General features: G+C 40.4%; 1 protein-coding gene across 1 annotated transcript in view; it reads right to left on the reverse strand.

Annotated features, from left to right (window-relative positions):
- Positions 1-1,989: 1,989 nt before the first annotated feature.
- The window catches only part of IRF4 (interferon regulatory factor 4), a 31,744-nt gene continuing 17,257 nt past the window's right edge, over positions 1,990-16,476 (reverse strand). The window contains exons 3-9 of the mRNA XM_066578932.1: positions 16,012-16,198; positions 14,450-14,544; positions 12,136-12,271; positions 8,360-8,467; positions 5,299-5,652; positions 3,741-3,853; positions 1,990-2,330 (exon numbers count right to left, since the gene is read on the reverse strand). Coding sequence (XP_066435029.1) covers positions 2,187-2,330; positions 3,741-3,853; positions 5,299-5,652; positions 8,360-8,467; positions 12,136-12,271; positions 14,450-14,544; positions 16,012-16,198 — 1,137 coding nt within the window. The 3' untranslated portion in view covers positions 1,990-2,186. The remainder of the gene's footprint in view (positions 2,331-3,740; positions 3,854-5,298; positions 5,653-8,359; positions 8,468-12,135; positions 12,272-14,449; positions 14,545-16,011; positions 16,199-16,476) is intronic.

A 16,476-nucleotide genomic window follows, 5' to 3' on the forward strand; every position in this document is an offset into this window, starting at 1 on the left:
CCTGATAACAGACTGACTTTACTATATAGACATTAGCCTTGAAAGCACATATTTGGCTTTTACATTCATAGATTTGAGTTCAGTGTTCATGTATTAACATAACACATTCCAGTATAGAGGTATAACAAGTATTTATCCATAGCAAAACCAGGATCGGGGCTCACTCAACTATGAGCACCATCAACAGCAAATAAGTTCAGTTTAGAGTTTGGTCCCAACTTTGCCCAGTGTGCCCCTCCAAGGCTTTCTTGGCTTCCCAGAGTTTTCGATCTCTTGCACAATCAATTTCTTTCTTCCCACAATGTTCACCTCAACTTTGGGACTTCTTCAACGGTAGGAGGGGGGAAGCCTCATCTGTTGGGTACCATAGCAATAGATTTTCCAACTACTCTGGTAGGTATGCCAATATTTCAGTGATCTAAGGCGTATGTGCCGGGTAAATGGGTGTTATGAGATAGTAGACATGGTTGCGTTCAGTTCCTACTGATGGTCATTCATCAACCAGTAACTCATATACTGGACACACAGTTGGGAGGATCTAACGCTGCTGCAATCACTGTTTGTTATGTATATCTTATAGACTAAAGCAAAATGGAAGCATTGGCGTTTCCTAGTAGAAAAGATGAACACAATGTTCTAGAGCATATACTTCATTGCTATAACAAGCATAGGAAATGAATGATATGCGTGAGATATTATATCCCAAAACTTTACATCTCTGAGATGTGTATCGCTAAACCTAGCGAAGTAATTTCCACAAGCTTAAAAACAGGCATCAACTTTATCATCATAGCTGCCTCCCATGCTAGCGCTGTCTGAACCCTCATTTATACGCAAAGATGATCACTCGAAATTCATTCAAAAGATAGCTTGAATGACAGTTTGAGTGATCATTTTGCATAAACTACTAATGGGTACTAATGCCCATTAATAGCTTATTAGCATGTAAATGAGGCTCCCTTCGCTGTATGCAGATGACAGCTGGTGGTCTGTTATCTGCATACAGCTCCATTGTTCTCCCATAGGACAGCAGCTGAAAACAATGTTATCAGCGCTTCCGTGGAGAATCAAAGCGTCTGGTCCCTGCTATCAGCTGGCCGGCCAAATGATGGTTTTTATGCTGAACTAAAAATCATCTTAGGGCCGAAAAGTAAATGATGGTAGCATTTACACACAAAGATTATCGCTCAAAAGACATTGTTTGAACGAATTTTGAGCGATAATCGTTGCGTGTAAATGGAGCTAAACAATTAGATCATGTATTACAAAAGCACATTTGTCAGTGATAAAACGATTTAAACACCCCATTTCCCCTAGAGTTCTTTTAGTACTTTACATTTGTTTCGTATTGTAAAAAAGTATGCAATTCCAATACATTATAGCACAACCCATCGGACTTATTCACATTGGCATTTTTAACGTCCGAGTCCCAGAACTCGGACTCAATTAAGTCAAGGAGTGTATTCACATGTGCGATTTTTTTTTTCATGGGCTGATTGTCCATGTAAAACATATTCACCGTTTGCCCTAGTGAGATTCTTGGACCAGAATCACCCATTCAAGTAAAAAAAAAATGAAATGCACTTGCATGGCGTGAACCTGTGATCCGTTATTTTTTTCCATTCACCCATTGACTTCAATGGGAGTTTTAAATTACATTAATTGGCTTATTTTTTTAGACACATGTGAAAAGCATATTACACTCAGATGATGCCTGCACGATAAAAGTGCAAATAACAGTGTAAAACACACAAACACTCGCAGTGAAATTGGTCAGTTTTTCGCGGACTGAAATTGCCCTCACCCATGGGAAGAAGCCTTACCCATTTATACCCCTGAAATACATTTGCTGGACATAATTAATTTGGAACTATTACAGTTTGCTCATATAGAATGGGAACCGGGAAACAATTGTAAATTTATACTTCATAAATCCAATTCTAGTTTTAGCTCTTTAAAAGACATAAAAAATACATAAAACTAATATGAAGACTAAGATACAAAGTTTAGATGGACATTAAAAAATACACTAAAATCACAATATAAAAAGTCTTTTTTTGTCTTTTGTCAAATAGTTTAGCAATTGTACATAGTTCAGCAACAGCAGGCGTTTGTGCCGGCACTTCTACCAACTTATGTGTTGATGTGTTCAATGGAAAGTCACCTACAACTTCTAGTTTAACCATTTATTCCTGAAGTGGAACATGACGAATCGGTCGATGATAATCGTCTGAGCTGCTAATCAGATCTGAAAATTCATATCCTCTCATGAAATGTCCTCCATTTTGTTCTGCAAACCCAATTAGCTGTCTTGCAAATACAGGCTCAACCTAGAAGACAAATGACACGAGGATAAACATGGCGGTAAGAAGAGGTTTTTGCTACATTTTGGTAGTTTATGTTTTATCTCATGGAAATATCTGATCTAATGAGCTTTATAGAAAGCATTGTAATTATTGTTATACACACATATATCTATCTATATAGATATCTATCTATCTATCTATATATATAGATATATATATATACACATAAATATAGATTTCTGTTGTCTGTTCTTTAGGCACGCCTACATGACTGGACTAATCTACACCAAATTTGCTGCATAGATAAACTGTGGCCTTCTGTGGGTTTTAGGCCAAATTTCAACTTTCTGGAACCTGATGTTCTTGAAATATATTAACAAAAAGTGGATACTGAAAGTCATAGTCAGCACATTTCGATAAACTCTGACTCCACCAAAATGGGACACTGATTCCGACTCCACAGCCCTGAAGAAAAAGCCCCCTAGGAAACCCTGAATCCAAAATTGGATTGCAAAGGGTTAAAAAGTAATCTGTCATCCCAGAGAGACAGGATAGTCTTGGAGAACAAGTTAATAACGATCTTTGACAGTTTCAGATCAGGAATAAATATGTCACATGGATTTATGTCCTTCTACAGCACTTAAGAAATGTACCCGTCACCCTTGTGGGGACATCACAACCATGGACCAGATCTCAATCATAGACCAAAAAAGTGTTCACACTCTTTCTTCATGACTTAGGGTGACTACCCACTAGCGTTTTTTTTCTGCTGTGAAACACTAGTGGGTTGTCACCCTAAGGCTGCCTGTCCATGGGCGTTGCAAAGTCCCGCGGCAGATCTCCGCCGCGGAAGACACCGCCCGGGAGCAAGAGCCGCACATGAATCTCTGCCGGTCAGCCTAAGAATTGGGGCAATTCGCAGCTTGCTGCGAATTGCCCGCCGCAAGCGGAGAATCACAATGATTCTCCGCTCATGGACAGTGGCCAACGCTTTCAATGCTATGGAAAGCTTTGTCCGGCGCGATTCACTGGCGGTTTACCGCTGGCGAAATCACTGCCGTGGACAGGGGGCCTGACTCCTATTATTTACTGCTCTAACCATTTATTCCCCTCCTTTTATCGATGGCTACACTTTACCACACTATTACTACTGTATGTACTTTTGTGTATAAGTATGTGACTCCTCCGATAGTGTGAACAATCATGCCCAGTGAAGAGATGTCTTTACTCTTGAAATCTTGGTATTTGTAATCATCTTTTCAGTTATCAAAAGCTGAAGTCTGTCAGTTTTAATCTTTTGGAGGTATTGGAGATATACATTTTATAGAACACTGCTAAAAATCTAAAACGAATAACGTGTACTACATCTAATTACATCAGGATCATTTATTACAAAGAACATGGCCGTAGTACTGAAAGACAAAGAACACCTACATGAGCTGTAATTAGTTTCCTTCCTCTCTGCGGATCCGGAAATTCTTCCCCAAAACATAAAACGATCTGAAATCTTGGAACTGGACGTCCATGGTGAGCAAATGTCTGTAATTCTAATAAATGTAAACACGTCATTGAAACGCTCCAAAAGTTAAGAAAATGTATCAAAAACTCTGTATAAACTCTTCATACAGAGGGTGTGTTTAAAGTTCTAAAGAGGACTTTAAGACCAAATCTGATACCTCGCTAATATTGTGCCTTTTTCCAACCCCTAGCTTCATCAGCATTTATTTGTACATGATAAAATAATTCCCATTAACATGAAAAACTATTAAAGGGGTTCTCCGGGACTTTTACTATTTAGTATTGATGACCTATACTCAAGTTAGGTCATCAATGGTTGAACAGTGGGAGTCTGCCGCTCGGGATCCCCAATGAACAGTTGATTCCTGGGCCTACTGTCAGTGCGGTCAGCTTAGGAAGCACCTAGTGCTTTCCATATTGTAGAAGCCTACTTTGGTAGTCCAGGCACAGCTCCACTATAATTCAATGAGAGTTGTGCCGATAGAACCCAACTCTGCCACTGCAATGTTGACAGCGCTATCTGGTTCCATGGCTGTCCACACTGACAGCAGGCCCAGGGATGAGCTAATCAACAGGGATCTCTGCCTATCGACTATTGATGACCTATTCTGAGGATAAGTCGTTAATAGTAACAGTCCTGGAGAACCCCTTTAAAGGCAAATATATATCCTTTAGTACTAAATGGAATCCAATTCTACTTAAGGTACAATTTACTATGTTGTAAAGTATAGTTAAATAAAACATACAGTCACCTTTTAGGAGACCCCTTAAAAAGAATTGAAAATTGAACTCTGTGTACCCATCTATACCCTACATCTTAATAATCTAGCAAATCTATGTAAGTATAGTGTGTGGGACATGTTATGTGAAAGTTTAAGATGGTGTCAGAAAATATTATTTTACTAAAAAAGTAGTAGATCTTTGGAACAAACTTCCAGCGGATGTTGGAAATTCAACAAGAAAACTCATTCAAGACTGGGATAAGTATAGATCTATTCTAAGAAAGATATAATATAAGGGTCGACTAGAAGGGCCATTTCTGCCATCAATTTTGTATGTTCCTAAGTAGTGATGAGCGAGCATACTCGCTAAGGGCAACTGCTCGAGTGAGCATTGCCCTTAGCGAGTACCTGCCCGCTCGAGCGAAAAGGTTCGGCTGCCGGCGGCGGGCAGGGAGCTGCGGGGGAGAGCGGGGAGGAATGGAGGGGAGATCTCTCCACTTCTCTCCCCCCCCTGCTCACTGCCGCAACTCTCCTGTCACCTGCGCCGCCACCCGAACCTTTTCTCTCGAGCGGGCAGGTACTCGCTAAGGGCAATGCTCACTCGAGCAATTGCCCTTAGCGAGTATGCTCGCTCATCACTATTCCTGTTTTTAAATAAACAGGCTTATATTTATCTATGCTTCATTTTTGGTCCTTTCTTAACATTGACTTATGACATTAAGTTATTTAATATGTGATACAAACAATCTTACCTGTTAAAAACTGCTGAGTATCAAATAACTTGCACGGCACATCTCGTTCTAGCTTATTGGGGCGATCGCTGTATACGGACAAAGGTCCTTCCCAGTAAATTCTGCTCTGGCACAATCTCTTGGCATATATTCCATCATGGGCCATCCAGAGAATTACACCCCTCTCCAAGTGGCTCAGCAGCTTCTCAATGTTTTTCCGGAGGCTATTATCCTCAGGATAAGGAAATATGATTTGATCCATGCGACTTATTTCCAAGCATTGTCCATGTGAAATCCGGCATCCTTCTGGATTGGATGTTGTTCTCTCACCAACCAGGGTATCCCGGTAATATAAACTGATATTAAGGCGGCAATCTACGAAGTAATTGAACATCAATTACAATAATGCAACTTTTTGAACTATCCAAAATTGGTGATCAACCGCATTAGAATTGGTTTATCTGTCAGGTGATCTAGGTATGAGTAATGGCAATGGCTGAAGACATGCCTGACATGTGCAATCTTCAAATTGGATAGCGTAATAGTCCTTACCATGTGATACCACCATGGCCCAAACACTATTATTTTAGTTCATCCTTTAAATATATTTAGATGACTTGTGTGAATAAGGGAAGTCAGACACAAGTCTGTCAGGCAACAGGAATAGGTAAGGGCTGATGTACGGTTCACAAAAGGCATGAGCCAACATAAGATACATGAACCTTGCTTAATTACAATCCAGTGTCGTTACATTATGTAGGGTAACCTACAATTGCTGATTTGTGCAGATTACAAATTTCTGACAGCAAATTACACACAGTAAAAGTGGAGGTAGAAAAACTTTAATCCCTGCAGCGGATTCTCCTCTATCTTAAAACATATCTTTTATTCAGTGGATACATAAAACAATAACATAGTATGTAAAGCCGAAAAAAACATATGTCCATCCAGTTCAGGTTATTCCCCCCCAATGTTGATCCGAAGGAAGGCAACCCCCTCCCCCCCCCCCCCGAAACAATGAGGTAGAAGCCAATTTTCCCCATTAAGAAAAAAAATTCTTCCTGACTCCAATCTGACAATCTGAATAATTCCCGGATCACCGACCCTTTTGAAGTAATCAGTGACTATAACATGTAATATTGTATTGCTCAAGAAAGACATCCAGGCCCTTCTTGTACTCTTTTAGCAAATTCGCTATCATCACATCCTCAGGCAGAGAGTTCCATAGTCTCACTGCTCTTACAGTAAAGAACCCCCCCGTCTATGTTGCTGTAGAAACCTGCTTTCTTGTAGATGTAGAGGGCGCCCCCTTGTTACAGTCATAGTCCTGGGTATAATAGATGACGGGAGAGATCTCTGTATTGTCCCCTGATATATCTATACATAGTTATTAGAGCGCCCCCTTGTTACAGTCATAGTCCTGGGTATAAACAGATCATGGGAGAGATCTCTGTATTGTCCCCTGATATATTTATACATAGTTATTAGAGCGCCCCCTTGTTAAAGCCCTGGGTATAATAGATGATGGGAGAGATCTCTGTATCGTCTCCTCATATATTTATACATGGTTATTAGAGAGCCCCCTTGTTACAGTCCTGGGTATAATAGATGATGGGAGAGATCTCTGTGTCGTCTCCTGATATATTTATACATAGTTATTAGAGCGCCCCCTTGTTACAGTCTTGGGTATAATAGATGATGGGAGATATCTCTGTGTCGTCTCCTGATATATTTATACATAGTTATTAGAGCGCCCCCTTGTTACAGTCCTGGGTATAATAGATCATGGGAGAGATCTCTGTATCGTCTCCTGATATATTTATACATAGTTATTAGAGCGCCCCCTTGTTACAGTCTTGGGTATAATAGATGATGGGAGAGATCTATGTATCGTCTCCTGATATATTTATACATAGTTATTAGGTTGCCCCCTTGTTACAGTCCAGGGTATAATAGATGATGAAAGAGATCTCTGTATTGTCCCCTGATATATTTATATATAGTTATTAGAGCGCCCCCTTGTTACAGTCCTGGGTATAATAGATCATGGGAGAGATCTCTGTATCGTCTCCTGATATATTTATACATAGTTATTAGAGCGCCCCCTTGTTACAGTCTTGGGTATAATAGATGATGGGAGAGATCTATGTATCGTCTCCTGATATATTTATACATAGTTATTAGGTTGCCCCCTTGTTACAGTCCAGGGTATAATAGATGATGAAAGAGATCTCTGTATTGTCCCCTGATATATTTATATATAGTTATTAGAGCGCCCCCTTGTTACAGTCCAGGGTATAATAGATGATGGGAGAGATCTCTGTATTGTCCCCTGATATATTTATACATAGTTATTAGAGCGCCCCCTTGTTACAGTACTGGGTATAATAGATGATGGGAGAGATCTCTGTATCGTCTCCTGATATATTTATACATAGTTATTAGGTTGCCCCTCACCCTTATTTTTCTAAACTAAATAACCCCAATTTTGATAACCTGTCTGGGTATTGTAGTCCACAATATTGTAAACAAACTATTGAACTCAATCAATATTCATGTAAAATGAACCCACTATCCCGATACATTCCCCTTTAATCTTCAGTAGCATCGATAGACAAGGACACAACCTTATAGATGTGTAATGATGCAGTGGTAACACCAACGTAGAACAGCGTATATTTCATACCATCCGTAAAATGTTTAAATAGGGTCGGCGGATATCAAAACCCTTACATGCAATGATGGGCACCATTACTGCATCACTATTCCCTGACAGATGTTACTGCACCTACGTGTATCCAGAAACTTGTCATCATGTAGTCATGTACACCTAACTAGTTAGATAGGGGGAGCCCAGAGCTTAAAAGGCAGAGTCCAGTGTGTATCCCCTCTTAGCTACAGCTCCGAAGAGATATGAACTCCTGGATAATTGCCTAACCATGACCTTGGATGTACCATGACCTTCAGCATGTATGACCAGTTGGCTGTAATGAAGAATTGTTTACATCATATTTATACACTAGTTTGAATTGCACTTATGGGCAATTGTTTTATGTATCGAGTAATATTTTGGACAGCTTACCTGATAAAGCAATAGCTTCTCCAGGTCGTAAGCTTGTTTCTATCGGTAGTCCAACAGTTTGAGACTCTGATGGTGGACAAGCATAGAAAGAGCCGGTTACTTGATAACCTATGAAAAAGACAAGGAAAAGCAATGATATTTCTTATTTCATGTTATCCGTTGGTATGATTACAATCAACCCTACATTACAAAGACAACAGAGGGGAATGTACAAAGCACAATGCCTAAAGAGCACAACTTTCTCACACTGCTTACTATAGCACTGATGTATTGTGGTTTACCCAGAAACATCACACATGCAATACGCTAGTTCTATCTATCCTCTAAATGCTAGGATATGCTTGTAGAGTATGAATCATATTCATGTATGGCCTTTTGGAAACAAAGGTGACAAAATTGCACATGTGAATATGCACATTGACTTTAATGAGTCCAAGTTCTATCAGTTTCAAACTTGTCCATGTGAATAAGCCATGAGTGTTTTGTGTTTAATTATAGAGAAAAAAGTTTAACAATGAAGCTCTAAAGTTTTACAGCAATTTTATTTTTTAATTTTTATTGATGGTAACTGGAGATGAGCGAGCGTACTCGCTAAGGTAAACTACTCGAGCGAGTATTGCCTTTTGCGAGTACTTGCCCGCTCGTCTCAAAAAATTCGGGTGGCGGCGGGGGAGAGCGGTGAGTTGCAGGAGTGAGCAGGGTGGAGCGGAGGGGAGAGAGAGATCTCCCCCCCCCCGTTCCTCCCCGCTCTCCCCCGCCGCTCCCCACCCCCCGCCGGCACCCGAATCTTTTGGGACAAGCGGGCAGGTACTCGCATAAGGCACTACTCGCTCGAGTAGTTGGCCTTAGCGAGTACGCTCGCTCATCTCTAACGGTAACACATACTTTTGTAATTGGGATTAAAAGTCTTAAGACTATCGTATACCTTGTTCTCGGTAGCAGATGTGGTTCTATACAACTTAAAGCTCTGCCTTTCGATTAATAGGGGATTTGTAACAGGAATGGTAAAACACAAGATGGTGATCCTATATCAGGAAGTCCAATGGAATAATTTGTGCCCAGGATTCTCTAAAGCTTGGCTGTCTGCCTAGTGTTAGGGTTTGTAGTATAGGGAAATGGTCAGAGTGGTTCCTAGGCAGGAATGAACACATCTTGGTCTATATTAGTGCTCACTATTCTACAATAAATTGAACCTGGTGATATATCTACTTTCATCTTTTTAGATGGCTCTGCATCTTTTCCTGGATTAAACTGGTGATATTTAATGGTGAGTTTACTTTATCCCTTTGCATTTCACCTGATATTTCATTTACCTCCTTAAACACAGTGGAGAAATATTGAAAGCATTATTTTTCTGGTTAGTTAATAAAGGTGTCACTCCTAGGATATTTTTGTCTTTTTTTCACTAAAGTATTTATTAATACATAGATTTTTCTGGCAAACATGGTATCATGCTATTTTTGCTGTAATACATATCCTTATTAACTAGTTTATCTTCTCCTTCCTTTCCACACCCTGTTTCATTAATAAGTCCCAATTCTCTATCTACACCTTCTTCCTCTCTTAGTCTGTAATTGCCCTCTTCCCAAGTCCCTAGCTTAGACACTCCATCAAACTTCCAATCATCTTCCCCTTAAGAACAGCTGCAACCTTCCCATTCTGGTTGCAGCCTATCTCTATCACAGAACCTGTAGCCAGCAGAGAAGTCAGTCAAGTCCTCCAAGAACCCAGACCAGTCTTTCTAACGCTTCTTGAGCTACTTGCTTGACATGCTTGACAAAGACCGGTAGCAGACTGGTCGATACGTTGCAGCCAATTCTCATGACGGAGGAATAAAGTTTGTTATACTTTTTACTGCATCTGAGTGCTGCCTCTGCACTATACTCTCTTGATGGATTGTGGAACCATGGTCCGGGCTCTGTCTTGAGGCTTTGCACTACTGGATCCTGCCCTTGTAGAGCAAAGAGTGAGTGCTATTGTCTTTTTATAGCTTCTTGAGCTACTAATTTACCTTCCTGATCTAGAAATATTTCCTATTCACCAATAATACAACAAAGCCATATGTATTATTGTGAGGTTTTATTGTGGTTTTAGTCTTGCCTTAGAGCCGGGATTTTGTATTGCAGCCTTACAGCAATGTGTGAACATCCCATGACTTTCAAGTCTTAAACTTTGAGGACAGACACCAACTTGGTGAATTGATTCCTAGAGACAATACATTTTGTTTATATACAAAATAATAGTATGTTCCGGCACAGACAGACGTCTGGCGCAACTAGTGACCCGGGGGGGGGGGGGTGTCCCCAGCAAATACTGATGAAGGGCCTCCACAGCCCTGAAATGTGTCTATTCATGCTGATTTAATAAAACAGAGAATTTCAGCTGACTACCTCATGTCTTGTGCGTTTTTTATACAAAAAAGTTGCGCCTACACCCATTTTTTCCCATGCTAATTATACCACACACTTGTTCCCCCTGTGGGCTGAGATGATAATTGGGTTGGCAGCACCCGATAAGAGGTACTGCTCTGGGACGAGGAAGGACACATACATGTAGATACGTGTATATATGTAGATATATATGTGCATTTATATGTACCTACATATTTTTCCCCACAAATAAAAGGGCATGCCTCTTCCTGTGAAAAAACAATATGGGTCAAGCCTTAGAAAATATTCCCCAGCGCTCCAGGATATACAGCCAATACTAGACAGCCAATAAAGTTGAAATAGCAAAGAAGTTACTTACTTCACAGGGGTGTCTCAATTAGAGAACCCCTCTGATCCAGAACAGCAGTATCTTAACCCTTACAGGGTTTCCAATATCCAAAGGTAATAGTGGAAAGAATAAATCTTCCCGTTTATTATAAAATAGTGAAAAATAAAAATAACAATACACTGCAACGCGTTTCGACTCTTCAGGGGTCTTTTTCAAGCATCAAGAAACTGCTGTTCTGGATCAGGGGTGTTCTCTAATTGAGACACCCCTGTGAAGTAAGTCACTTCTTTGCTATTTCACCTTTATTGGCTGTCTAGTATTGGCTGTCTAGTATTGACTGTATATCCTGGAGCGTTGGAGAATTTTTTCTACGGCTTGACCAATATGGTTTTTTTCACATATACATTCTCTGATCCTTACATTGAGGGCCTCCGCTTAACGCTCTCCCTGTGTGGATGTCCGGTGGCCTAGGACGGATACACCAAAATACCCTGACCACACGGCTTACTCGGAGTTGAGGCTTGCCGTTCCTTCCCTGTCCGGGGACCTGGGCACGTCAGGGTGAGTTATATATTATTTCTCACTCTTCATATGGCATTTATTATGAGCGTATGACTTCTTTCCACTATTTCACCCCTTAATTAAGTTTTATGTCTCTTCCTGGAGGTTGCTCCACCCCCTCTTTGTTTTACTCTTCTCTCACAATTGCATGCCAAGAAATTAACATGCAACCACAAGAAATTATTTTAAAGTCAAATTTGTCTTTTCAGCCACAGAATTCTATTATGAACACTAAAGAAGTCCTACATTTCTGTATCCTATATCTTCCCAAATAGTTCACCAAAGTTTATATATCAAACATTGTATGTAAAGTTTAGAAAAGTTTAGATTTCAACAAATATTCACAGTGCGATACAATAGGGTCCTGTGGTATCAAACCTACTGACAAAGGTGAGAGTGGAGGAAACTTAAATTCTTATCAACAGTTGCAGGTAGATCTGTAAAGTAATGTGATCAACATAAAGAACTATTAAGTAGCAGTATAGTACTGTTCTTACTGTTATCACAGGATGTGTTTTGCCATAGGTGACTACGTGCTGTGAAGGGGACACTTGTACACTGGTAAGGGAGATCAGGATGGGGTTGTTCATAGTCTCTCCAGCTCCGTTCATGGGGCATCATGAAGTGCGGCACCTATGGAAGAACAAGATGAATCTTCAGATTGTATATAAATTGTAGCATAGAAATACATTTCTGTAAATACATCTCACACAACCTGCAGGTCGTTGTATCATGTGACATTCTCTGTAAACTCTGTATTACGTTTTGCCCTGAACATCCCTTTAATCATTCCAAACTTTCAGATAACTTTTCAAAGTAAGCTGCAATATGTGTGTCCATAATAATAGGGAACAATAGTGTTTCTGGCCATTATATGACTTGCATCATGGATTTTTAGCAGTTTCCCCGTCTGCAGGCTCCATCTCTAATTCTCAGTTTCCAGTTGTTGGGTAGGGACTGCCTGCTAAAATGTCTTTTTAAACACAATACATAAAGAAGAGGAGATCTTGGTCCCCTATCTCTCTATAGTACACCTCAGAAGCAGCAGTATGAAGGGCATTATACAGTAGTACTGAGCTGTTTAGCTGTGAATGCAGCATTGGGGGGAGATAGAAAACTTACTATAAGCTGCAGCAGTGTCTCTCTGTCTCTCTTACTCCTGAGCAGCTCTATCCTCCTCCCCTCTCCATAGATTTCTATGGAAAGCAATTGTTATCTAACCTTTACATGTGTGGACTTACAGTTGCAAGAAAAAGGAACGGACCCTTTGGAATTAGTGTCTGTTATCTAAGTGGCAATTCTAGACAAACAGAATCAAAATGAATATGATACAAATAGTTACACCATCCATGTTTTTATGGAGTACATTGAGAAAACATCCACTGTGAAAGGATACAAAGTAAATGAACCTCTGTGTCAATGACATCTCTAAGAGAAAATTGGGAAAAAGTGCTTCACTCAAGGAAATGAGATTGGACGTATGGGATTCACAAATGCTTTGCCCATTAAATAAATGCACACCAAGTCTGGATGTTGACAAATCTGTTGTTCTTAAGTAAGAGTGATTGGCATAATCCATGCCTCCATGCAAACAACTTTCAGAAAACCTAAGAAGTGTTACAGAGATGCATGACGTTGGAACAGACAACAAAAGCATTGCTAAAGATCTGGGGTGTTCATCAATCCACGGTTAGACAAATGATCTACAAATAGAGAAAATTCAGGACAGGCGTTACCCTCCGTAGGAGTGAGCATCCTGTTAAGATCACTCCAAAAGCATAAAGGCCAATTCTGAAAGCGGTGAGAGGGAACACAAAGAAAACAAGAAGACAAGGTACGCGGGGCTCACCGCTGGGGCTCAGGGTCTGCGAGATATCACAGTCAGAATCGTACCCGGTCATGTGCATGAACTGAAATATATTTACAGGGATAAGTGGTCCTAAAATTCCCCTTAGCATTGTGCAGTTACAGGAAACGTTCTGTGGAGGTAATTGTTGCTAAAAGAGGTGATCTACAGGTTATTAAATACAGAGGTTCACTTACTTTTTCTCTCTGCATTGTGGATGTTTGCTCAATGTGTTCAATAAAAGACATGAAAGTTAGAACTGCTTGTGTGTCATTAGCTTCATCAGATAACATTTACAGTTGGACCACATTTTACTATTAATCAATGCAGCAATCCAGGTGGGTCCAGGGTTCATTTACTTTTTCTTGCAACTGTATATGTACAGATTTAATTCAGAGAGAGTGATGAGTGCAGAAGTCAGGGGAGAGACTTGGCTGATAAGTGGAGAAAGGCCAGGTTCACATATGCGCAGGAACCTCCATTCGGAAGTTTCATCGCAGATCCGGCACAAAATACCGGAAGAACTAGCGCTGCATACGGGACTTTTTCTTATAGTAAAATACTGGTCAGCTGAGCGGAAACAGAATGGACCCCATTACAGTCCATGGGGTCTGTCCAGTGCTGTCCGGTTCCGTTATAAGACGAATCCATTCAGCCAGGGAATTACCCTTTCCGGCTCCCCAAACGGAGCAGGAAACTGGAACACCCCCCCCCCTTCCCCCCGCAGACGTGAAAGCAGCCAAATAGCATTTTTTCTGTAAAAATATTAATTACAGAATTATATTAATTAATTTGTGGAAGAAAAATATAAAGTGTCTTTACTCTTTAAGTTGCAGGGCCTTTCATTAACCATAAACACATCAGTTACGATGCTAATGATACTAGCTTAATCTACTACAGTCCTTAAAAGGGCTTTCTGTTGTTTAACATTGATGGTCAAGGTGGCCGCTCTCAGAATCTCTCACCTGAGCGTGTGGCTGTAGAGACGTATAGGCTTGAGGTACGGCGAATGCATGGTTCACGATAAGCTGGTTATCTTCTGTGCCGAGCTGTTTTATTCCTGTAATGATATAAATGTGTTGTAAATAGACAATACCTGACATCAGAACATTACTTCATTTCTACAGAAAATGTATTCTGCGCACCCTGATCCAATGATGGAGGTCTTTATATATACAGGGCACTATACATTGCAGTGTTATACCCATTTTTGTCAATTATGTTGGCAATCTTCGTCAGAGACCAAATTCATTTTCAGGGCTTGATTTTCTATTAGACTCAAAATAGCCATCTCCATAGGCAATCATATAGGAAACTTAGCTGGTGCCAGAGCTGCCATTGGTGTAGGCTCTTCCTACATGTACCTTCCCCTCGGGAAGCTGGTTGAGCATAGTGATGTAGTGGCAGCGCCAATGGAAGTGTGGTTCAGCAGAGAGAGAGGACTATGACTGGGCCTGTAACAGCCAGGGGCCCATCAGTCAAAAACTGTTGCCGAAACTATAGGCATCGTCTCTGCAACAGTAGGGATAGAGCGAGGCCAACGACCTAGCACCAGTTGAACTGCAAAATTATTACACTGTGAGAATTTAGTTGAGCGGTTACCCATTGTTCTCATCAGTTTTGTTGTTGTAGTGCAAGGATTGTGCTTCTCCTGTTGGAGAAGACTGTTACTCAATGCTCTTAATCCATTTGGAGTATAAAGACTGTCCCTAAATGATCGAATGAAGCAATTGTTCTCCATTCCAAATGGCAGCCGATTTAGTTCAGCCAAAATTAAGTAGAGACCTGCCTTGCTTCTTGTGCCTTATCCGAGACTATCCTAAAAGAGCCTATTTTTCCCCATTCGACCATGACTTTACATTTGTAACTGATGCCGTAACACCTGGTGTAATATATACAAACTGTGCGCAAGCTGATATTTTGTAACTGGCAGAGAAGCCTTTGGGCCCCCTCAGGGATCAGAGCCCAAGTACCACTGTTACCTCCGAGCCCCTCATAGCTGAGATACTGATAGGACAATGATAACAAAACGCATCCTCTACACATGCCTGAGGACGTGGTGATGGCGAATTCAATAAAAGAGTTCAAGAGTGATACAATATTACATGTTATGGTCACTAATAACTTCAGAAGGGTCAGTGATCCAGGGATTATTTTGATTGCCAGATTGTAGTCAAGAAGGAGTTTTGCCCTTAAATGGAGTAAATTGGCTTTTCCCTCATTGGGTCTCATATTGCCTTCCTCTGGATCAACATCGGGGGGAGTAATAGGCTGAATCGGATGGACATATGTCTTTTTTCAGTCTCACATACTATGTTACTATAGAAGGACTGTGAAGACAATTGACTGCACTAGGTGTCTGGCGTGTCACATTGACAGGACATATTCCGTGGTTCGGCTACAAACCATTTCCTACTTCTCTCTTCCTTTTTTGAAACCTTTGATAATAAAACCAACCAACGTCATTTTGGAAGGTCTTTTTCATAGCCACATATGAAAAGGGAACATTGGGGGGAGGATGTTTTACCTTTTTTTGCTCCTTCTGGAACAATTTTGTACACCTTGTATGGGTCTGATATATCCAGTTGACTTCTCTCTACTAACTCGTCAAAATCATTACTTTTGTTTAAGGCGCAGCGTAATCTTGTCTTCCATGTAGGCGGATCCGGTTTGTCAAGGCCCTCTCTGTATTTGCCTTTAAAAAGTGCCCATGCCTGTAAGTGCGATAAATGTAATAATGTTCACACAATACACATTAAAAAAGCTTGAAAGATGAAACAGAAAGGCAGCAACCACTGTATACACATAATAGCAGAAGTGCCTTATCATACAGATACTAGACATACTGTCAGTTAACAATGGCTGTAAATACAAATTTGAGATACATATTTGTTTATGAGAAACACCAAAAAGGAATTCTATCAAAACTGGTTTTTGATATTAAATCCATTACTGAAAAATTGCAGCTTCAACAGTTGAATAAAAACACTTA

The sequence above is a fragment of the Eleutherodactylus coqui genome, chromosome 9, assembly GCF_035609145.1.
Source record: "Eleutherodactylus coqui strain aEleCoq1 chromosome 9, aEleCoq1.hap1, whole genome shotgun sequence".
Taxonomy (NCBI): domain Eukaryota; kingdom Metazoa; phylum Chordata; class Amphibia; order Anura; family Eleutherodactylidae; genus Eleutherodactylus; species Eleutherodactylus coqui.